Source organism: Pituophis catenifer, unplaced genomic scaffold (assembly GCF_029215685.1).
Source record: "Pituophis catenifer annectens isolate HBS135680 unplaced genomic scaffold, rPitCat1.0.hap2 SCAF_11, whole genome shotgun sequence".
Lineage (NCBI taxonomy): Eukaryota > Metazoa > Chordata > Lepidosauria > Squamata > Colubridae > Pituophis > Pituophis catenifer.
The window spans coordinates 25113648-25138320 of record NW_027256891.1 but is presented as its reverse complement, the minus strand read 5'-3'; the positions used below and the strand labels follow the sequence as shown (position 1 = coordinate 25138320).

At 44.0% G+C, this 24673-nt stretch overlaps 1 protein-coding gene and 1 long non-coding RNA gene across 2 annotated transcripts in view; one reads left to right on the top strand and one right to left on the bottom strand.

Annotated features, from left to right (window-relative positions):
• Positions 1-24673, top strand: part of LOC139322578 (neuronal PAS domain-containing protein 2-like) — a 65397-nt gene that overhangs the window by 18113 nt on the left and 22611 nt on the right. The window contains 7 exon segments of the mRNA XM_070951720.1: positions 14722-14778; positions 15638-15792; positions 17231-17322; positions 19494-19583; positions 20196-20316; positions 21706-21819; positions 23036-23154. Of these exon segments, the coding sequence (XP_070807821.1) occupies positions 14722-14778; positions 15638-15792; positions 17231-17322; positions 19494-19583; positions 20196-20316; positions 21706-21819; positions 23036-23154 (748 nt within the window).
• On the bottom strand, positions 1262-19184 carry LOC139322579 (uncharacterized). Its single transcript, XR_011600860.1, has 5 exons — positions 19156-19184; positions 18205-18277; positions 15552-15627; positions 12548-12763; positions 1262-1311 (listed from the first exon to the last, which is right to left on the bottom strand). It is a non-coding gene; the product is annotated as an uncharacterized lncRNA (long non-coding RNA).

The following is a 24673-nucleotide window of genomic DNA, read 5'->3' as shown; positions in this document are numbered from 1 at the left end:
TTCCTTCCTTCCTTCCCTCCTTCCTTCCCTCCTTTATTCCTTCCTCCCTATTCTTTCCTTCCTTCCTTCCTTCCGTCCTTCCCTCCTTTATTCCTTCCTCCCTATTCTTTCCTTCCTTCCTTCCTTCCCTCCCTCCTTTATTCCTTCCTCCCTATTCTTTCCTTCCTTCCTCCCTATTCCTTCCTTCCTTCCTTCCTTCCTTCCTTCCTTCCTTCCTTCCTTCCTTCCTTCCTTCCTTCTTTCCTTCCCTTTTAAAGCCCTTCCCTTTTTCCTCTGAAGCACTTTAATTTAGGGATTTTCTTAGATTTCATACATAGTTTTTAGTTAGATCCCCCCACCCGATAAAATATACCGTGTCTTCTATGCATTGATGATGCATTTATATAGGGATACATCAGTTCTTTAGTTCTATAGCTATAGCTAATGTATCACATGGCAAGGTTTTTCCTCCAAGAATTGTTAATTTCAGAGAAAGGATGAACCCAGTAAGAACTGGGAGAAAAGACCACAAAGAGATTTATGGTTTTAGTCTATACTGTACTTAGTTTATACTGTACTCCACTTTCTGTAGAGGAAATTGCAATTAGCAAGGAACTCGGTAACATTCATCCCTTCCATATTGATGAAAGACTTCTATATTGATTGATTGATTGATTGATTGATTGATTGATTGATTGATTGGTTTGATTTATATGCCGCCCTTCTCCGGAGACTCAGGACGGCTTACAATGCGTTAAGCAATAGCCTTCGTACTTTTGTATATACCTGCTTAGTAGGGCTTTCGCCCCCCCCCCCCCCCAAGCGGTGTTCTTTTTTTATATATTCAAAGTCAGCTATTGCCCCCACAATCCGGATCCTCATTTTACCTACCTCGGAAGGATAGAAGGCTGAGTCAACCTTGAGCCTGGTGAGATTTGAACTTGCAGTAATTGCAGGCAGCTGGCACCTAAATACTACTTTAACAGCACTTTAGTCCGCTGTGCCACCAAGGCTCTATATTATTTTCTCTGTCACATCCAAGAAAATTAGTTGATGCGGCTGACATTTTTTTTTAAAAAAAACAAAGCATGCATATATAAGATATTTGCTTCACTCATCCTTGATGTCATTTCTGTGTGCATGTCTGCTACATTTAACTCGTTGGAAAATCATCCATTTTTTTTTCTTTCTTTCTTTGTTTTCGTTTTCCGGGTGGAATATTGACGGACCCCTTGGAGAGATATAGATTTTGAACGAAACGATTCCAGCTGATAATCTCGGTCATCATAATACCAGCCACTGGCGCTTCTCAAAACAAGTGTCCGGAAATATCTGGGTTGGGGTAAAAACAACAACAACCAAACACTTATTGAGATCATAAGCCACGTATGGGCTTGATCAGATTAGTCAGGGCGGAATAAAAATAGCACTAAGCAGAATGAACGAAATGTGCTCGTTGCGTTCCCAATTGGAAGAAGGGACAGATCCTAAGTTTGGTGTTTGGATGGTGATGCTTGCCCTGGCTGCTAGTATATAAAAAGAGAGCCAATCCCCCTCTCTTCTAGCACTGATGAAGTTACCTACTTGGGTGATGAAACGTCCACAGGAAAACTATCAAGCTCAGAGAGCACCAAAGCCCCCACAGTTCAACCCTGAGCTGCAAATACTTTCTTCTAAAATTTCCATCTCTTCAGAAAGCCCAGCTGTTGTTGGATGGTGCTTCAGTTTTGTCCTTTCTTGGAATTCAAGAATGTCTCCTTGTTTTTCCTTTGTACGTGCCCTCTGGAAAGGAAGCAGATAGGGGGAGAGGCCAGCCATCAGCCCTCTATAAAACCCTTGAGATGTATTTCTGTGAAATAAGAGAATATTTGTAGTTTGGAGCTGAACTGTGGGGGGGTCCTCGATGCTTCCTGAGCTTGGTGGTTTTCTCACAGACGTTTCATGACCCAACTAGGTAACAGCATCAGTGGTGGAAGAAAGTGGGGTTTGTGAGTGAGGAGGAGGAGAAAGAGAAGGGGAAAAGAGGAGGAGAAAGAGGCCTGAGGGGTGTTTGGTACTCTCTGAGCTTGGTAGTTTTCTTGCAGACATTTCATTACCTAATTAGGTAACACCATCAGTGCTAGAAGGGAGTGGGGTTTGTGGAGAGGAGGAAAAGAAAGAGAAGGGGAGAGGAGGAGAAGGAGGAGGAGGAGGAGGAGGAGGAGGAGAAGAAGAAGGAGGAGGAGGAGGAGGAGGAGAAGAAGAAGGAAGAAGAAGAAGAAGGAAAAGAAGAAGAGGAAGAGGAGGAGGAAGAGGAGGAGGAGGAGAAGAAGAAGAAGAAGAAGGAAGAAGAGGAGGAGGAGGAGAAGAAGAAGAAGAAGAAAGAAAAAGGAAGAGGAGGAGGAAGAGGAGGAGGAGGAGGAGGAGGAGGAGAAGAATAATAATGAAGAATGAAGAAGAGGAAGAGGAGGAGGAAGAGGAGGAGGAGAAGAAGAAGAATAAAGAAGAGGAGGAGGAGGAGGAGGAGGAGGAGAAGAAGAAGAAGAAGAAGAAGAAGAAGAAGAAGAAGAAGAAGAAGAAGAAGAAGAAGAAGAAGAAGAAGAAGAAGAAGAAGACGAAAAAGGAAAAGGAGGAGGAGGAGGAGGAGGAGGAGGAGGAGGAGGAGGAGGAGGAGGACCGTGGGATACTTGGTGCTCTCTGAGTTTGGTGTTTTTCTGGCAGACATTTCATGACTCAACTAAGTAACATCATCAGTGCTAGTAGGGAATGGGGGCTTGGTCTCACTTTAAATACTAATGGCTTGCTCTGTCGTGAGAGATGGATGGTCCACACCCATTTTAAACATCTCAACGTTCTCTTTGTAAGACATGTCAAAAGCTGATTTTTTTTTTCCCTCAGCAAATCGAATGATGGGGAAAAGGGGCTAGAATCCCCTCCAGGAGGAAGACCCCTGGAACGATGAGACGCCAAGAAGAGGCGATTCAGTGACCCCCTGCCCTCCTCCTCCTCCTCCTCTCCTCCTCCTCCCCCCCTCCCCTCCTCTGCCACCCCGTCCACTGCTTTGAGATAATACTCACGGTGTTAAGAAGGTTATTGGGCCACAAAGCGGAGTTCAGCTGGGAACCGGATGATGTGAGGATTTGTCAGCCACACGGGGTTAAAAGAAGGAAGTTGTGACCTGCACAATTCTGGCTTTTAGCAACCTTTCAGGCTTCTGCCCTCATTGGTGGCACCTTTAACTTGGGTGGAAATAAGTTGCGTAGAGCTTTAAAAATGTGGCGGAATTAATTTGTGCGTTTCCTTGCCGAGTTTCATTTTAAGAGGAGAAATTGGCCAGAGTTTATTTAGAGGGAAGATTTTAAACCCTAAGGATTTGTACGAAGAAGAATAGAATAGAATAGAATAGAATAGAATAGAATAGAATAGAATAGAATAGAATAGAATAGAATAGAATAGAATAGAATAGAATAGAATAAAACAATGAATATAGGAGGAAGAATAGAATAAAATATGAAATAGGAATAGGAATAGGAATAGAATTAGAATAGAATAGAATAGAATAGAATAGAATAGAATAGAATAGAATAGAATAGAATAGAATAGAATAGAATAGAATAGAATACATCAAAATAATGAATATAGGAGGAAGAACAGAAAAGAATATGAAACAATGAATATAGGAGGAAGAATAGAATATGAAATAGGAATAGGAATAGGAATAGGAATAGGAATAGGAATAGAATAGAATAGAATAGAATAGAATAGAATAGAATAGAATAGAATAGCAGAGTTAGAAGGGACCTTGGAGGTCTTCTAGTCCAACCCTCTGCTTAGGCAGGAAACCCTACACTCCTTCAGACAAATGGTTGTCCAATCTCTTCTTAAAAACTTCCAGTGTTTAGCTGGAGGCTAAACGTACGAAGTACAGATAAGAGAGAGAAAGAAGATCCTATCCAATTTTACTCCCAACCACTTGAATCCTCCGAGATGTCGCTGTGATGTTGACAGTGAGCAAAGTTGACCTTGGATCCTAACAAATCCTGTCATCGCCTGGGCAAGAACTCAAAAAAGGAGTTTGCCGTGACCGACTTCTTCTTGACTTTCCAGTCTTAACTTTAGAGCCCCGAGCCTTTGCTTCTGCCTTACTAGCCGATTTATGACCTCGTCCAACCTTGTTGAGCTTCAAAAGGTCAATCCGGGACATCTCAGGTCATGTGACTCTAATCTGGGAAACAGCTCGCTGGCTCCTCTGTCTTGGAAGCCAACGGAATGCCAGGGAGCTTTCATATACAGGTGTGGTTGCAAATCTGACTTGATTTGTGCACGTTTGGGACGTTTTTTGATTCCTAACATCGGAAGCTGAGCAATCCTGATTTATATAGGTGTTTTATAAAGGTTTCTCCAGGTTTCTGATGTGGGCACGTGGACATCGATCAGCTGCCCAACTTCGGAAGGATCATTATTAGTCACCTGGTTGGGTTACCTATTTTGAGTTACAACTTCCTTTCACGCCAGTGTGATATTGATCAGATAGGGGAACATGACTTTACCCGCTGTCCAGGAATTTGGTATCTCTTGACGCGCGAAACGCAAGTGTAATAGAAGAATTTGGGGTTTGTGGCAGAGGGAACAGATAATCTGGGGTTCACTGGGGAAAAAAATTATGTGTATGGTCGTGCCTAAAATGGGACTAGAACTCACCATTACCTGGTGATTGGCCCCAAGTCATCCAGCCGACTTTCATGCCTAAAATGGGACTAGAACTCACCGTCGCCTGGTGATTGGCCCAAAGTCATCCAGCCGGCTTTCATGCCTAAAATGGGACTAGAACTCACCGTCGCTTGGTGATTGGCCCAAAGTCATCCAGTCGGCTTTCATGCCTAAAATGGGACTAGAACTCACCGTCGCTTGGTGATTGGCCCAAAGTCATCCAGTCGGCTTTCATGCCTAAAATGGGACTAGAACTCACCGTCGCTTGGTGATTGGCCCAAAGTCATCCAGTCGGCTTTCATGCCTAAAATGGGACTAGAACTCACCGTCGCTTGGTGATTGGCCCAAAGTCATCCAGTCGGCTTTCATGCCTAAAATGGGACTAGAACTCACCGTCGCCTGGTGATTGGCCCAAAGTCATCCAGCCGGCTTTCATGCTTAAGGCAGGACTAGAATTCACCATCGCCTGGTGATTGGCCCAAAGTCATCCAGCCGGCTTTCATGCCTAAAATGGGACTAGAACTCACCGTCGCCTGGTGATTGGCCCAAAGTCATCCAGTCGGCTTTCATGCCTAAAATGGGACTAGAACTCACCGTCGCTTGGTGATTGGCCCAAAGTCATCCAGTCGGCTTTCATGCCTAAAATGGGACTAGAACTCACCGTCGCTTGGTGATTGGCCCAAAGTCATCCAGTCGGCTTTCATGCCTAAAATGGGACTAGAACTCACCGTCGCCTGGTGATTGGCCCAAAGTCATCCAGTCGGCTTTCATGCCTAAAATGGGACTAGAACTCACCGTCGCTTGGTGATTGGCCCAAAGTCATCCAGTCGGCTTTCATGCCTAAAATGGGACTAGAATTCACCGTCGCCTGGTGATTGGCCCAAAGTCATCCAGCCGGCTTTCATGCTTAAGGCAGGACTAGAATTCACCATCGCCTGGTGATTGGCCCAAAGTCATCCAGCCGGCTTTCATGCCTAAAATGGGACTAGAATTCACCGTCGCCTGGTGATTGGCCCAAAGTCATCCAGTCGGCTTTCATGCCTAAAATGGGACTAGAACTCACCGTCGCCTGGTGATTGGCCCAAAGTCATCCAGTCGGCTTTCATGCCTAAAATGGGACTAGAACTCACCGTCGCTTGGTGATTGGCCCAAAGTCATCCAGTCGGCTTTCATGCCTAAAATGGGACTAGAATTCACCGTCGCCTGGTGATTGGCCCAAAGTCATCCAGCCGGCTTTCATGCTTAAGGCAGGACTAGAATTCACCATCGCCTGGTGATTGGCCCAAAGTCATCCAGCCGGCTTTCATGCCTAAAATGGGACTAGAATTCACCGTCGCCTGGTGATTGGCCCAAAGTCATCCAGTCGGCTTTCATGCCTAAAATGGGACTAGAACTCACCGTCGCCTGGTGATTGGCCCAAAGTCATCCAGTCGGCTTTCATGCCTAAAATGGGACTAGAACTCACCGTCGCTTGGTGATTGGCCCAAAGTCATCCAGTCGGCTTTCATGCCTAAAATGGGACTAGAATTCACCGTCGCCTGGTGATTGGCCCAAAGTCATCCAGCCGGCTTTCATGCTTAAGGCAGGACTAGAATTCACCATCGCCTGGTGATTGGCCCAAAGTCATCCAGCCGGCTTTCATGCCTAAAATGGGACTAGAACTCACCGTCGCCTGGTGATTGGCCCAAAGTCATCCAGTCGGCTTTCATGCCTAAAATGGGACTAGAACTCACCGTCGCCTGGTGATTGGCCCAAAGTCATTCAGCTGGCTTTCATGCCTAAAATGGGACTAGAATTCACCGTCGCCTGGTGATTGGCCCAAAGTCACCCAGCTGGCTTTCATGCCTAAAATGGTACTAGAACTCACCGTCGCCTGGTGATTGGCCAAAGATTGGCCCGGCTTTCATGCCTAAAATGGGACTAGAATTCACCGTCGCCTGGTGATTGTCCCAAAGTCACCCAGCTGGCTTTCATGCCTAAAGTGGGACTAGAATTTACAGTATCCTGCTGCTTGGCCCAAATCTACCCAGCCAGCTTTCATGGTTAAGGCTGGACTAGAACTCTCTGTCTCCTGGTATCTAACAGCAATATTCATACAAAAAAGTATAAATAACATACTTTTATAAATAATAATACTTTTTGTTGGAATAATTAGTTAGCACAGAGGACATGCTGGGACAATCACCTCCCTGTATTTCAAATCTCCAGGATTAAGTTGGTTTTGAGTTTTGCCCATTTCCCATCTATCAGACTCGTTCTGGAAGTTATTATTACTGTCATTGCTAGACATAGATCACTCGACTGGCTATTCCCTATTTCCCCCTTTCTGAACTCTGCCTTGTTTTGTGTCAGCAACAACTTGAGGCTGGATAAATAAATCTTTGGCCACACCCAGGCAGGGCAAGCCATATTTTGATACCTGCCTTGCTCAATTAGTCTGGCATTATTTTCCCTTAATGGATTGCCAGGGCATTACGGGAATGGAGGCTGGTTTGTACAGGATGATGGATGGATGGATGGATGGTGTGCAATCAAATTGGCTTCGAAAACTGACTTTTCAGATGCCTTGTAAAGTGTGTGTCTGAGAGAGAGACAGAGAGGGAGAGAGAGAGAGAGAGAGGGAGAGAGGGAAAGACAAAGAGAGAGAAAGACAGAGAGAGAGAGAGGGAAAGAGAGTGGGAAAGAGAGGGAGAGAGGGAGAGGGAGAGACAAAGAGAAAGAGAGAGAAAGACAGAGAGAGAGAGAGAGAGGGAGAGAGAGGGAGAGAGAGAAAGACAGACAGAGAAAGACAAAGAGAGAGAGAGAGAAAGAGAGAGTGAAAGAGACAGAGAGAGAGAGAGAAAGACAAAGAGAGAGAAAGACAGAGAAAGACCGAGAGAAAGAAAGAGAGAGAGAAAGAGAGAGAGAAAGAGAGAGAGAGAGAAAGAGAAAGAGAGAGAGAGAGAGAGAGAGAGAGAGAGAGAGAGAAAGAGAAAGACCGAGAGAAAGAAAGAGAGAGAGAAAGAGAGAGAGAGAGAAAGAGAAAGAGAGAGAGAGAGAAAGAGAGAGTGAAAGAGACAGAGAAAGACAAAGAGAGAGAAAGACACAGAGAGAAAGACCGAGAGAAAGAAAGAGAGAGAGAAAAAAAAACAGAGAAAGAGAGAGAGCGAGAGAGAGAGAGAGAGAGATTTAGTTCTTCCTTAGGCAGGTATGCTGGCTGGATGACTCTGGGCCAATCATCAGGAGATGGTAAGTTCTAGTCCCACCTTGGTAGGAAAGCTGGCTGGGTAGCTTTGGACGAATCACTAGGAGAAGGTGAGTTGTAGTCCTACCTTCATAAAAGGTGGCTGGGTGGCTTTGGGCCAATCACCAGGAGACAGTGAGTTCTAGTCCCACCATAGGCATGGAAGCCAGCTGGGTGACTTTGGGCCAAAATCACCAGGAGAATTGCTAATATCTCCCTATTAAACTAAAATATTAGAAAAATAAGGGGGGAAAAAGAAACATTAGCCGGAGCTGAGGTGTGGCTGCCCGACAAGTTCTTCTTAACACAGAGGGCCTCTTTTCTCCTTCTTCCGGTGTCAAACCCACACGTGGCTGGAGTGGCATGCCTGCAGGATGTGACAGTATAGATGGCCTTGTTCCTCTCATACCTGGCCAATGACTTTGCACAGAGACGAATTACACGCCCATTATTGTTGTGTTTTAACACGAGTGCTTAATTGCCTCTCGGTTTTTCAAACAACAAATTAAATCGTAACCGCTTCGAATAATGCAATTTGCCTTCAGTTGTGTAGAATAATAGTTCTATCTACACAATAATAGTTTTCAGTCTTGTCGTTGTGTTGGTAAAGAGCCATTTCAAAGACAAACAGGCAAAGGCATAGTTTCAATCCGGGATTTTACATGCTACCGTCATGTAAAATGGTACATTTGGCCTGTAGAATCCGCACAAACTCCAAGTCTGTATATATTCCAAGTTTTGTATAAAATTCTACATCATGTTAATAACATTAAACCTCGTTTATTTTCTTGCTAAGGTACTAGAAAGCAGGAGACTGTGAATTCTAGTCCTGCTTTAGGCATGAAAGCTGGCTGGGTGACTTTGGGCCAATCACCAGGAGACAGTAAATTCTAGTTCTGCCTTAGGCATGAAAGCTGGCTTGGTGACTTTTGGCCAATCACCAGGAGACGGTGAGTTCTAGTTCCGCCCTAGACATGAAAACCAGCTGGGGGGACTTTGGGCTAATCACCAGGAGACGGTAAATTCTAGTTCCGCCTTAGGCATGAAAGCTGACTGGGTGACTTTGGGCCAATCACCAGGAGACTGTGAGTTCTAGTTCTGCTCTAGACATGAAAACCAGATGGGGGGAATTTGGGTCAATCACTAGGAGACGGTAAATTCTAGTTCCGCTTTAGGCATGAAAGCCAGGCTGAGTGATATTGGGCCAATCACCAGGAGACAGTGAGTTCTAGTTTCGCCCTAGACATGCAGAAAAATAGGGACCACCTATGGTGGGAAGGTAACAGCGTTCTGTGTGCCTTTGGCATTGAGTCATGCTGGCCACATGACCACGGAGACGTCTTCGGACAGCGCTGGCTCTTCGGCTTTGAAACGGAGATGAGCATCGCCCCCTAGAGTCGGGAACGACTAGCACATATGTACGACAGGAACCTTTACCTATACTTCTATAAATCACTGTATTTCTCAATCTCGGCAATTTCAAGATGAGCAGACTTCAATTCCCAGAATTCTCCTAGATGGGGAATTCTGGGAGTTGAATTCCACCCGTTTTTAAGTTGCCAAGGTATATAAACATGGCGGTAGATGGATATTGGTGATTGAGCTGAATATGTAAAAAATAAAAAAAAAAGACTAAAAAGTTTGACAGTTTCCTGAAACTTCTTGTTTTTTAGGATCATTTCTTTCTTTATTTTCACGGTGGCAATAAAATATCCTTACCATCTCCTGCCAACTTGGACTAATGAATCTGCAGGATAAAACAGGTAATTTCCAATAATCTGATTTTTGCTCTCTTTTGGTGATTCTGAGTAACCTTCCTTACTCAGTTTGCTCAGTTAGCCACAGATGGAAATCTATCAAAGTGGATGCTAAGAGTTGCCCCTGATTTTATAGTATATAATGAATTAATCCGTCAGTCAATCTGTAGGAATGTCCTGCAAGCACATGGACCCTAAATTCGCATAATACTTTAAGCCATTTAAAATACAGGTAGTTCTCGACTTACAACAGTTCATTTAGTGACTGTTTGAATTTACCACATCACTGAAAAAAAGTGACAACCGTTGTCACATTCCCACAGTCATATGATCAAAATTTGGATGTTTGGCAAATGATTCGTATTTTATGATGATTGTCCTGGGATCGTGTGACTCCCCTTTGGCAAGCAAAGTCAGCGAGGAAGCCGGAAGCAGATCCCAACGGTGTTAATAATGTAACAGCTGTGGTGATTCACTTAACAACGGCGGCAAGAAAGGTCGTAAAACTCCCTTAAAAACTCCCAGTTTTTAAGCTCCCTTAAAAACTGTCTCGCTTAGCAACATAAATTTCGGCCTCCATTGTTGGTTGTAAATTGAGGATTTCGGACCTGTATGGACTGATCTGCTTTAATATGTGTTGTGGATGCAAAATATTGGTTGCTTGTTGGATGAAAACAAGCAAATTTAGGAGAAAAACATGGAATAATATGAAGATAGCTTACTAAAAAGCAGAGACATCACCCTGCCAACAAAAGTTGGCATATAATCAAGGCGATGGTTTTCCCAGTTGCAATATACGGCTGTGAAAGTTGGACCATAAGGAAGGCTGAGCGCCAAAGAATTGAGCCTTTGAACTCTGGTGCTGGAGAAGACTCCTGCAAGTCCCTTGGACTTCAAGGTGATCAAACCGGTCGGTCCTAGAGGAGATCAACCCTGACTGCTCTTTAGAAGGCCAGATCCTGAAGATGAAACTCCAATACTTTGGCCACCTAATGAGAAGGAAGGACTCCCTGGAGAAGAGCCTAATACTGGGAACAATTGAGGGCAAAAGAAGAAGGGGACGACAGAGAACGAGGTGGCTGGATGGAGTCACTGAAGCAGTCGGTGTGAGCTTAAATGGACTCCAGAGGATGGTAGAGGACAGGAAGGCTTGGAGGAACGTTGTCCATTGGGTCACGATGGGTCGGACACGACTTCGCGACTAACAACAACAAAATATGAAGTCCTGTTGTAAGCATTTGCTGGCTGGGAGTCTAACCAGGTTTGTCTGCAAGCAACGTTTGGCTGCAATTCCGCTAGTTTTTCTTATTCAAAAGATCCCTGCTGGGAAGACATCTGGCTTGCTGCTCATACATGAAGGTGATTAAAGAAGGCAATGTGGGTGTAACACACCACGCATGAGACTTCTCTTACGTATTGGAAGTAGTGATTGCCGTGCAGTCAAAAATATTTGGCTGCACCCATGTACCCATGTAAAAATGCCTTTGGGGCACCGGGTGTGGTTTTGGACTCATTGGCAGAAATGCTATCGAGCGCCTGGTTTCTGATTGATGGAGGATGAGGTTCCAAGAGACATTTTGTGCCTTGGTCTGGTAGAGTTTTCTCCTTATTCCCCAACTTTGTAGTTGACGTAGAAATCCTAGTCTATTTTCTTCCTAAGAACGTAGACCTAGATTTTGCTTGGATCATCTGTTTTGGCTTGTTGGTTAGATCTGTGGTGTGTTACAGTGTCCTTAATCTGGATTGATAAATCCCATGCCAATCAAACACTTGGGAAATAAGTTTCTTCTTTAGATCTTCTTCAGATCTTCTTCAGATCTTCTTCAGATCTTCAGACTTCTTCTTTAGACCTCTAAATTAGTTCCATCCCTCTCGAAACCGAGACTATATGCTTCAACATGGTCATCTCCAAGTAGACCAGATCAAGAAATACTACAAGAAGTATTTTGATTGAGACTGGCTATCATACAACATAGAATCATAGGGTTAGAAGTTGAAGTCCAACCAACTGGAGATGACCAAGATTGGAAATGCTGTTCCGATGAGGGGGTCTTTTGTGCTCTCTAAGTTTGGTTGTCTTTCTTGGTTCTTTTCTTCAAACACCTTCTTACTAGCCCTTTTTTAAAAAATATATTTTTATTGTTTAAATATAAAAAATAATGAATACAGTGCAATTGTCCTGGCATTCCACTTGCCATGAAACAAAGGTATAAACAAACTAACATGTATACTATTTTAAACAGTGCCAGTGCTGTACAGTTATTTCTGACCATCATATTCTAGAGTATCAAATTTATCTTTCATTCAAATACCTACCTTCTAATACATCTATAGTATCTCTTTCCATTTCCACCTAACCTGATTCTATCGCATTCTAACTTCCACCTTGTTAGGATATGGTTTGAGCCTAACAAGTTGTCCAGGCAATATGTGTGTTCTGTGACTTTAATGTGAATATGTATTGTGTGACTTTACAGTTTTCCTGCTGATTCCTTGTAATGCTGAGTCATGCTGTACTTAGATAATCACTAGTTGTAAACGTATTTGAGAAAGGTACTGTAATGTATTCAGTTGATGATAAGCTACCATTGTGTGTGGAGTTGCTACCATTGTGCTATCATCGTTGGATGGATCTGCTTCCATCGTGGTTTGTGAACCAGAGTGAGTTTGTTATTCTAACCAACAACTGTTTGTGTGGTAAGAAGATTCTTGTATCACTGGACTGATTTAGATTTCCAAAGACTTGGATTGATTTAAAGACTATGAGATTGTTTTGTCACTATAAAGTAAACTTTTGATAAACCAGTTTGCACATCTCTTATTCATTGCCCTCAGCAATGTTTCTCTGTTGCTCTACACTCTGCTGGTTGGTAACACAACAACAATATCCTTAACATACCTTGTGCTTCAAACCATTTGTAGAATCTATTCCACAGAGCATAGTATTCTGTGTCCCCTTTATCTTTTATTTTTAACGTTAGTCTGTCCATTTCCGCACAGACCAGTATCTTCCTTATCGTCTCATCCTCTGGAGGGGTGTTTTCACTCTTCCACTCCTGCACAGACACAATTCTTGCTGCAGTCAAGTCCAGTGTTGAAGGATTCTCATTCCTTACTGTATTTTAGAAACACAAGGAAATGGCCTCATTGTTGTGCAGAGAACTGGATACCTGATGCAACTTTATAGGGATTTAAATCTAATTGTTTGGCCGTAACTCTTGTGTGTGTGTGTGTGTGTGTGTGTGTGTGTGTGTGTGTGTGTGTGTGTGTTTCTATTGAAACACCTGGTCTACCCCAATATGGGAGGGAGCATACTGTTTCCCTTTCACCTCCAACCCAGGAGCCCTCAAGCAGTCGCATTCACTGGAGACTAGTATAGATCTATTTCAAGATATTCAGCTCTCATCAGCTAGCCATACCCTTACTCGGATTCAAACTTGGGCTGCCTGCATATTAGGCAGTTGTATTAACCTCTGAGCCACAAGTTCTCCTCCCTTTGTCAGCTTGAGCCAGGAGAGAGATTGTTTTTCTATCGAAGCACCTGGTCTACCCCAATATGGAAGGGAGCATACCGCTTCCCTTTTTTTGCCTTTCAGCTCCAATCCAGGAGCCTTCAAGCAGTCGCATTCACGACAAACCATTTTATACCAAATTTATATTTGCTGATAAAGAAATAAAGGGAGACTAGTATAGATCTATTTCAAGCTATTTAGCTCTCATCAGCTATATATTTGTGCAGGGTGGATTTGATTTAAATCGAGTTGATTTAAATCACGATTTAAATCACGATTTAAATCACTTGTAAAAAGGCTTGATTTAAATCAACTCGATTTAAATCATAATTTTTAAAGAGCAACTGTCATCTCTGCTACTCCTTTGACCCACTGTTGACTCACCGATAGTCCCAGTGTTGCAGAATATACAGCCTCGTGCTACATAACCAAGCTCCATTTCATGCTGAATAAACTAAATTATTTATGGATCTTAAATAGAAAACTATCTTACGATAGATTTTTACCCCAAAAGTTTTTTATTAAAATAAATTCAATAAAAATAAAAAAAGTCCGATTTAAATAAAAAAATCTGATTTTTTTTGATTTTTTAAAAAAATCATTGATTTTTATCCACCCTGTATTTGTGTATCTCACAAAAGCGACAAATGTTGCCCTTTTGTAGCACCAAGTAGCATTTGTTATGCCAACAGAAAACTAGGTTGAGTTTTGTATGTATCTGTTAATGCTTGTTACTTTTAACTAATCAGATCTTTTTACAGGAGCTGCATATTATGTAATGGCTTCTTTAGGAAAAAAAAGAATCTTATAGTTAGTACATGTTAATATATGCAGCCGATTAAATGTATAAATTAGTGTAAAATTCTTGAATCACTTGTTTAAGTACTGGAACACAAGCTGTTTAGGAAATGAACGGGAAATTTGTGAAATGCAGCGTGCTAGCAGCACAAGTCCAAATAGAGACAGTTGTCAGGTTTCGAGGTCGCCTCAACTAAATTGCATTTCAAACAAAGTCTTTGATGAAAAACTCCCATTTATTAAGCACAACATTCTAATTCTGACTCCATCGTAGCCAACACTGACTTCCTGACCCAAAACCCTCCCTTTCCTTTCCCCACTCCCCTGCACTCATTGGCCATCTTCCAAGTCACTCTACCCCTAATCTACTGCTCCAGCTCAAAGGAATTTCCCCCCTCCCATCCCATCTCCTAGGGGATATTATCTCCAGGGAAAATAAGTAGGTGAAAAGTCAAACGTCCCTTTCCAGATGTCTCCGCTTCTCCTTCTTATGTCAGCACTAAAGTAAATGCAGCTTGAAGTGCTGACAACAGTATTCTGTACAGTAGAAGCAAGAATTATGTAAATGTTTTTTTTTTATTATTTAAGAGCCAAAAAAGCTTCATCTCCTTAAAAAATATTATCTGGCTTATATGTAGTGGAAAATTTTCAAGTTCATGATTTTGCGTGGCGGACTATTGGACTTCATAAACTAAATGCAGTTTTCAAAATGAAACAAAAAAGAAAAGAAAAGAAAAGTGACTGTTGTGTATTTTCATTGCAGAACTCTCTATTGTGTAAACGAACTGATGGACGAAGATGAGAAGGACAGGGCAAAGAGGTAAAAGGGGGAAACTGATTGTGTCCTACGGAAGCCAGAGGCTGAGCTATTTCCTTCTGAAAATCTTGCAGTGATTGTGTTGTTTCTGATAACAGCAACAGAACAAAATCACAAATGAAGGTGGCTTCTCTGCAGCTTCCTGGGAGTGAAAATGGGCAGCGGGGCACGGTGGGCTGCTCCCCCCATGCCCCGTTGTAGGCCTAGTAGGCCTCTTTGCAGCCTCCTGGGAGTGAAAACAGGTTGCGGGGGGGGGGAGTGCCGTTCCCCTCCCGCCACGTTTTGGGCCTTGTAGGCCTTCCTGCACTTACCTGGGAGCCAAAATGGGCCGCATGGGGACTCCTGGAAGGGGCGGGGCAGGGAGGGGAGGGGCCAGCCAGCAATTTAACTACCGATTCACCCGAACCGGCCAGAACCGGCTGAATCCCACCACTGAATCTGAGTCAGTTCAGAGATATATATATATATATTTTGTCTTCCCAGCTTTTGAATTCATGCTGGAGCCCATCCACAGGGAACTTCTCCATCTCCAGGATGTGAGATTGGAGATTTCTGATCTCCGTCACATTCTGGAGATGGAGAAGTTCCCTGAGGATGGGCATCAGCACGAGTCCAAAAAAACTTGGAAGAACGAATTTCTGCTCCCAGTGACCGACTCAGATTGACTTCTGCTGAACAAAATCAATAATTAATCTTTCGATCTGTGGGGTACATAAAACCAGGTGCAGAACCTTAGTTGCGTTTGTCATGCACCATCCCAACATTTTTGACCGTACCTTGTGAAGGACATCCTTGCCCTTGTAGATTTCCCCGCGGAAGAGGAATTAAGTTTTCACGGCAACTTTGTGCTTCCTTTGACCAGGGCGTCACGTAACAAATCAGAGAAGAAAAGAAGAGATCAATTCAATGTCCTCATTAAGGAACTGTGCTCTATGCTTCAAGGCCACGGGCATCCCCTCAAGATGGACAAATCCACAATCTTACAGAGGACCATCGACTTTTTACGGAAGCAGAAAGGTACGCGGACCACAAGGAAACACCATGAACCCCTGCTCTTCTTATTACTGTGGTACATTCTGTATTATATTTTTTTAAAAGCGGATCCTGAGCTTGGAAAGGTGAGTGATGGCCTTTCTCTCTTTGCTTTTCCCAGGTAAACAAGACCAAGCACCCTCTAACTAGTGGTGGGATTCAAATAATTTAACAACCAGTTCTCTGCTCTAATGACCAGCTGGGTGGGCGTGGCCATGGTGGGCGTGGCCAGGGGTGTGTGACAGGCAGCACTCGGCCTCCTGCACCCCCCTCGGAGCAAAAACAGGCCATGGGAGGAGCCTCCTGTACCCCATTTTCGGCCTAGTAGGCCTCCCTGCAGCCCCCTGGGAGCAAAAACGGGCCATGGGGGAGCCGCACCATACCCCCTCCCCGCACCCCATTTTGGGCCTAGTAGTCCTCCCTGCACTTACCTGGGAGCCAAAACGGGGTGCGTGAGGACTCCTGGAAGGGGCGGGGCGAGCCAGCAATTTAACAACCGGTTCGGCCGAAGTGATGCGAACCGGTTGAATCCCACCACTACCTCTAACTCTGGGGTTTGAGAGTGTGCATGTTTTCCAAGAAGAATAACAGAATCACAGAGTTGGATGGGACCTTAGAGGTCTTCTAGCCCAACCCCTTTGCTCAGGCAGGTAACCCATTTGTCCCATTTCAAACAAACGGTTGTTCCAATCTCTTCTTAAAAACTTCCAGTGTTGGAGCATTCAAAACTTCCGGAGGCAAGTTGTAAATGTTCCACTGATTCATTGTTCTAACTATCAGGAAATTTCTCCTTACTTCTAGGTTGCTTCAAAGAATGACTGTATCTTTTCCTGTGAGTAAGGGGGGAAAACTCGTTAAGTTTATTTCTTCTTTTACACTAACAGAGGGGTCTGCAACCTTAAACCCTCAAAGAGCCATTTGGACCCATTTCCCACAGAAAAGAAAACACCGGGAGCCACAAAACCCTTCCCGTGCCTGACTATTTCTTGAGCAGCCACAAAACTAGCATATGTAGTTGAATTAAACATTGTTTTCTTCTGAAACTTTTCTTTTCTTGGATTTATCCATGGTTGGCCTACCGGGGGTTGAAAAGCTCAATAAATTGTGTGTCGGTGGGTGTCGCACATTGGCGGTTGTGACGCATATTTTGAGTGACAGGGAGCCGCAGCAGAGTGGTGAAAGAGCCACATGCGGCTCCAGAGCCGCAGGTTGCTGACCTCTGCACTAACATGTGACTTTATAAATCTGTAGATGCCTCTCCTGAGTAAACCTAATAGTATTCACTCCCCCTCCCTTTGTTTTCTCAGTTATGGTAGTAAGATAAAATCAGACTGGTTTCCTAGAGGAAGATCATTTCCTGAAGGAAATGCCACTTTTTTTTTTTTCTTAATCCAATTGCTTTTCTCCTTTTTTTTTCTTTTAGAAATATCAGCCCAGACCGAAGCCTGTGAGATTAGACAAGACTGGAAACCCTCATTTCTAAGCAATGAAGAGTTCACTCAGTTGATGTTGGAGGTAAGATGTCATTCCATTGAGGACTTGTATACTGCACAAGCAGTGATGAATCCAAATTTTTTTACTACCGGTTCTGTGGGTGTGACGTGGTGGGTGTGGCAGGAGAAGGATACTGCAAAATCTCCATTCCCACCCCACTCGGGGGCCAGGCAGAGGTGGTATTTACCGGTTCTCCGAACTACTCAAAATTTCCGCTACCGGTTCTCAAGAACCTGTCAGAACCTGCTGGATTTCACCCCTGCGCATGAGTCAAAAACACTGTTATATTTGTGGCAGTTAGTGCTAGTTGCATTGTTCATCTATTCAGATGTAAATAGACCATCATTGGTGGTCAGTGCTGAGAGACCTGAAGAAGTTATCTTCAGAAGATAGTTTCTGAAGAATCCATCTCTTATCCATGCCTTGAGGTTGGCGCAACTACAAAAGTCCATCTTTGTGCGGTGTGTCGGCTGAAAAATTGATAAATTTTGCACACTAAATTAGAAATATTTAGGACTTTTGCTTACAGTAGTAGAATCTGCCATTTAGCTGGTTTTCCTTTGGTACCGTTCCTTAATGAAAATAAATATTCCATGCAAAGAGACAGAAATAATATTTTCTATATCCCGTTTGCTTCATTCTTTTTTCCCTGCCAGGAAGGCATGTCACTACATTTTAAAGCAGGGGTCTCTAACCTTAGCTTTGCTGGCTGAGGAATTCTGGGAGTTGAAGTCCACAAGTCTTAAAGTTGCCAAGTTTGGAGACCCCTGTTTCAAAGCAACTTCTGTCACCTTTTGTGAACTATTTTCTGCAACTTTCCCATCACGGTAGTGGAGGGTGTGGCCTGGCCTAGAATTACTGCAGTTTTGAATATTTCCTTCTCATAGAGATCCAGTGACTCACCTTCTTTAGAAAAATCTGTTTACTTCCCATTTGCCAATGTCTCTTCACCGATTTGCAATTTAATCCGAACAAGCTGGGGGAAAAAAAAAAAAACCATCTTTATAGGTTTCACTTGCAGATGGTTGTTTCAAAAATATCTTGGCTTTGCAATCCTGCTGGCAATTTATTTTTCATGTCCTTTTCAAGAGTCAACGGTTGTCCTCTCCGATTTAGGGGCGAAATATACCAGGAAGCAGAAAGAAAGAAAGAAAGAAAGAAAGAAAGAAAGAAAGAAAGAAAGAGGGAGGGAGGGAGGGAGGGAGGGAGGGAGGGAGGAAGGAAGGAAGGAAGGAAGGAAGGAAGGAAGGAAGGCACAAAGAAGGAAGGAAGGAAGGAAAGGAAGGAAGGAAGGAAGAAAAAGAAAAAGAAAGAAAGGAGGGAGGGAAGGAAGGAAGGAAAGGAAGGAAGGAGGAAAGAAGGAAGGAAGGAAGAAAGAAAAAAAGAAAAAGAAAGAAAGGAAAAAAATGGAAACTAAGCTTCATCCCTCTCTCTCTCTCTCTACCATCCATCCATCCATCCATCATCTGCCTGTCTATCTATCTATCTATCTATCTATCTATCTATCTATCTATCTATCATCCCTCTCTCTCTCTACCATCCATCCATCATCTGCCTGCCTGCCTGCCTGCCTACTATCTATCTATCTATCTATCTATCTATCTATCTATCTATCTATCATCTATCATCTATCTATCTATCTATCTATCTATCTATCTATCTATCTATCTATCTATCTATCTATCTATCATCTCTTGCTTGCTTTCTATCTTTCATCTTTCTGTCTCTCTGTCTCTCTCAACTATCTGACTCATTGTCTGTCTGTCTCATTGTCTCCTCTCCCTCCCTCCCTCCCTCCCTCCTTCCTTCTCTCTCTCTCTCTCTCTCTCTTTGAGACAAACGGGGTTACTGTACCTTCCTCAGATCAAGTCAGCCAATTCTTTTGTCTCGTGGCCCAGAAAAACAACACAAATAACACACTCCCTCCTCTCGTGCTCTGTTGCTAAAAATATAATACCAACAAATAATTTGGCCGCCTTCTCTGGAGCCCTCAAATCTGCTTCTTCGTCTCCTGCTCAATAGCCAGAGACTGATTTTAATACTTCTTTTAATACTTTAATGCCAGCTTTTTAACCTGAATAAAGTTTCAAAAATTCCATTGAAAATTTAACTTTGAAGTAAATGGCCGAGAGGCTGGGATGCGTGCTGTTTGTTCCTATATTATGTTTTTTTTTTCCTCCTCCTCCTTCTAGGCATTAGACGGGTTTCTCATTGCACTAACCACTGACGGGATTATTATTTATGTATCCGATAGTGTCTCTTCACTCCTTGGACATTTACCGGTGAGTTCTAACTGCACAATATCTGAACCAGTAGTGGGATTCAAATTGTTTTACTACCGGTTCTGTGGGCGTGTTTTGGTGGGCATGGTATGGCTTGGTGGGTGTGGCAGGGGAAGGATACTGTAAAATCTCCATTCCCACCCCACTTCAGGAGAAGGATGCTGCAAAATCCCCATTCCCTCCCCACTCCAGGGGAAGGATACTGCAAAATCCCCATTCCCACCCCACTCCAAGGGAAGGAGACTGCAAAGTCTCCATTCCCACTCCACTCCAGAGGAAAGATACTGTAAAATCTCCATTCCCTCCCCACTCCAGGGGAAGGATACTGTAAAATCCCCATTTCCTCCCCACTCCAGGGGAAGGTTACTGCAAAATCCCCATTTCTTCCCGATCAGCTGGGACTCAGGAGGCAGAGAATAGATGGGGGTGGGGCCAGTCAGAGGTGATACTTACCAGTTCTCCGAACTACTCAAAATTTCTGCTACCGGTTCTCCAGAACTGGTCAGAACCTGCTGAAACCCACCTCTGAACTGAACATCTCTTGATTTTACTACATTTTTGCACCCTCACTGTAACTCTCTTGTTGAACACCGCAAAATTCTTTTGTCTCAGTCAGATTTGGTGGACCAAAATATATTAAATTTCCTACCTGAGTGTGAACAGAACAACGTGTACAAGTTACTTTCAGCCCACATGCTTGTGACCAACACAGTAACCTCTGAATTTTTGAACGGTAAGTGTGGCATTTTGCTATTTCCAGCAAAGAAATTTTAATTTTCCTAAAGCAATTTTCCAGAAATGGTTCAATAGCACCAAAGGGCTTAAGAAATAATATTTAAATATAGATATAAAGCCAGAAATATTCTTGTTAGGCATAGTGCCAGAAAAAAATACAATAAAAGGAATATATCAGAGGTGGCTTTTATCAGGTTCTGAACAGTTCTGGAGAACCGGTAGCGGAAATTCTGACTGGCCCCGCCCCCATCTATTCTCTGCCTCCCAAATCCCAGCTGATCGGGAGGAAATGGGGATTTTGCAGTAACCTTCCCCTGGATTGGGGAGGGAATGGATATTTTACAGTATCCTTCCCCTGCCCCGCCCACCAAGCCACACCCACAAAACAGGTAGTAAAAAAACCCGAAACCCACCACTGGAATATATATTTAATATTACATGTTTTGACAGCAGCGAGAATTGTATTTGCACAGTACTGGGAAAAAATGAGGAAACTCCTACAGACGAAAATATAATTAGAAAAACATGAGAATGCGCAGAAATGGATAGATTGCCACTCAAGATAAAAGATAAGGAAGATAGAGATTACTTTTTAACATGGGGTTTGTTTTATCAATGGTAGTTAGACAACAGAGGTACAATTTAGAAGATGAAAGATCACGACCAGTGGTGAAATCCAAATTTTTTTAGTACCAGTTCTGTGGGTGTGGCTTGGTGGGCGTGGCCGGGGAAGGATACTGCAAACTCTCCATTCCCACCCCACTCCTGTGGGAAGGATATTGCAAAATCTCCATTCCCACTCCACTCTGGGGCCAGCCAGAGGTCGTATTTGCCGATTCTCCGAACTACTCAAAATTTCTACTACCAGTTCTCCAGAACCTGTCAGAACCTGCTGGATTTCACCTCTGATCACGACAATGTACAAGTGAAGGATGATAGATTATCACTATGTATAAATAAATATTACTATTAATTTCAATTCAAACCTTTATTGTCAATGCACAACATGTGTACAATGAGATTGGATTTTTTTTTTCAATTCAATATTATTATTATGTATAAGTAAATGGACCCAGACAATATACGGTTTATTAAGTACTTATGTATACCAAAGAAAAATGTATAAATAAAATAAAATATAGAAATAAGAAAAACTTTCTCTTGTGAGCCCCTAGATTTTAACCTAACCCTAATTCTGAATCTTTTTTTCACAAGCCATCTTGCCAGCAACCATTCTAACGTTCCATCCAGTCCAATTCATGATCGATATACAGAACGTTTTGAGTTGCAAACATGGGGTTGGACTAGATGACCTCACGGGTTTTCTCCGACTTGACGATTCATTGATTTGTATTATTCGGCAAAACCTCTTTTCGGTCTCTTTCAGCTGAAAAACAAATCGAGTTTTGCTGCCACTTAGCCCGAGGAAACTTGGATCCGAATGAGGCCGTTACATACGAATATGTCAAATTTGTGGTGGATTTCAAACCGTATTCCCATGGTAAGCTGATGCTTCATCCCTGGAGGTTTTTAAGAAGATATTGGACAACCATTTATTCCAAATTGTATAGAGCAGAGGTGTCAAACTCAAGGCCTGGGGGCCCGATCTGGTTCACGGGGCTGCCCTTGAAATAGTGAAGGACCGGCTCGTGATGCCTCTGCCAGAGGAAATGGAGCTCAGGCTCCCGGCAGGGGTGAAATCCAGCAGGTTCTGACAGGTTCTGGAGAACCGGCAGCGGAAATTTTGAGCAGTTCGGAGAACTGGCAAATATCACCTCTGGCTGGCCTCACCCCCATCTTTTCTTTGCCTCCCGAGTCCCAGCTGATTGGGAGGAAATGGGGATTTTGCAGGTATCGTTCCCCTGGAGTGGGGTGGGAATGGGGATTTTGCAGTATCGTTCCCCTGGAGTGGGGTGGGAACAGAGATTTTGCACTATCCTTCCCCTGGAGTGGGGAGGGAATGGGGATTTTGCAGTATCGTTCCCCTGGAGTGGGGTGGGAATGGGGATTTTGCAGTATCCTTCCCCTGGAGTGGGGTGGGAATGGAGATTTTGCAGTATCCTTCCCCTGGAGTGGGGTGGGAATGGAGATTTTGCAGTATCCTTCCCCTGGAGTGGGGTGGGAATGGGGATTTTGCAGTATCCTTCCCCTGGAGTGGGGAGGGAATGGGGATTTTGCAGTATCCTTCCCCTGGAGTGGGGTGGGAACAGAGATTTTGCAGTATCCTTCCTCTGGAGTGGGGAGGGATATGGGGATTTTGCAGTATCCTTCCCCTGGAGTAGGGAGAAAATGGGGATTTTGCAGTATCCTTCCCCTGGAGTGGGGTGGGAATGGAGATTTTACAGTATCCTTTCCCTGCCATGTCCACCAAGCCACGCCCACAGAACCAGTAGTAAAAAAAAATGGATTTCACCACTGGTTCCCGGGCTCGGTTTTCACTGGCAGAGGGCTTCAGGAGGATTCCCCCAGGCCCGCCCGGACCACCACAGGTGCCTCCGACATGAATGATGACAAGCTGGCCACACCCACCCTGGCCACGCCCCCCCGAGTTCAAACACAACCCTGATGCGGCCCTCAATGCAATCAAGTTTGACACCCCTGCTATAGGGTCTCCTGTTTGATCTGGTGAGGATGGACTAGAAGACCTCCAAGGTCCCTTCCAGCTCCCTTCCGATTGATTGAAGATGTTTTTGGCGTTTCTTTTTTTTGCTTCTTAGTGCCCGCGTCGTCCTTCAACGGCTTCGAGTCCCCCGTGGCACGGGCGTTCCGGTCATTCAGTGACACCCAGGTGTGTCTAGTCGCAACCGTCCGTCTCATTACTCCGCAGTTCTTGAAGGTGGGCTGTCTCTTTGCTAAGTCCTAACTGTAACCAGATAACGTAATCCAGGGGCCTTGGAGAAGAGCCCGCGGAATGAGCCCCGCGGAAAGCTTTCCGTGGGTTCTGCATTCAGAACCATCAGGGGATAACTTCATGAGGAATATTGATGGAGATTTTCCATCATCCAGGTCAGTGGTGGGTTCCTCCCGGTTCGGCCCGGTTCGGACGAACCGGTAGCGGTGACGATATGACGTCACCGAACCGGTCCTTTTTGTTCGGGAGCTGCCCGCCCCTGCGTTATTCTTACCTTTTATTTGGCCCCGCCCCCAATCTATTCGCTGCCTCCCGAGTCCCAGCTGATTGGCTAGAAGGAAAAAAACTGTTTAAACTCTTGCCGTGGGGCTTCAAAGGGCCGCCCCACAGCTGATCAGTGTTAAAAGGCAGTGTGGTGGTAGACTGATGCCTCCAAAAACAAATGAGTAGACCGGTGCCTCCAAAGGAGCTCTGGTGGCTCAGACTAATTAACATCCACTTACATCTGCTGCCTGCAATTACTGCAAGTTCAAATCTCGCCAGGCTCAAGGTTGACTCAGCCTTCCATCCTTTCAAAGGTAGGTAAAATGAGGACCCAGATTATGGGGGCAATAAACTGACTTTGTATAAATATACAAAAGTATGAAGGCTATTGCTTAGAGCATTGTAAGCCGCCCTGAGTCTCCGGAGAAGGGCGGCATATAAATCAAATTAAAAAAAAAAATATGGGTAGACCAGTGCCTCCAAAAACAAATGAGTGGACCGGTACAGCTCTGCAAGCAGTTAAAATCCTGGTAGACCAGTACCTCTGCTAAATCCTAAAGAATTGTCACATGACCATCAAGCCACGCCCATAAAATAAGCCACACCCACAGAACCGGTAGTAAAAAAATTTAGAACCCACCTCTGATCCAAGTCATGGTTGTCCCAAAGGTGATTTTTTTTTTCAAGAGGAAATGGGACTTTCTGGTTCTTCTTTGAAGACGTTTCGCTTCCCATCCAAAGAAGCTTCTTCAGCTCTGACTGGACGGTGGGGAATGGAAGGATTTATCCTCCTTGTAGACAGCTGGTCATTTGCATTGTTTTAGAGAGTTGTTGAGCCATCTATGATTGAACAGCCCTCTCTCAACAAAAGGGTAGCGAGGTAGGACATCATCTATCTCCAATCTACAACCTGGTCCTTTCAGCATTTCCAAGAAGGCTCCACACTCATTTGGAGCCTTCTAAAAAGAGCCTTGGTGGCGCAGCAGACTAAAGCGCTGTTAAGTAGCACCAGCTGCTTGGAATTACTGCAAGTTCGAATCTCACCAGGCTCAAGGTTGACTCAGCCTTCCATCCTTTCGAGGTAGGTAAAATGAGGAGCCGGATTGTGGGGGCAATAAGCTGACTTTGTATAAAAAAAGAACACCACTTAGGGGGGCCCGAAAGCCCTACTAAGCAGGTATATACAAAAGGATGAAGGCTATTGCTTAATGCATTGTAAGCCACCCTGAGTCTCCGGAGA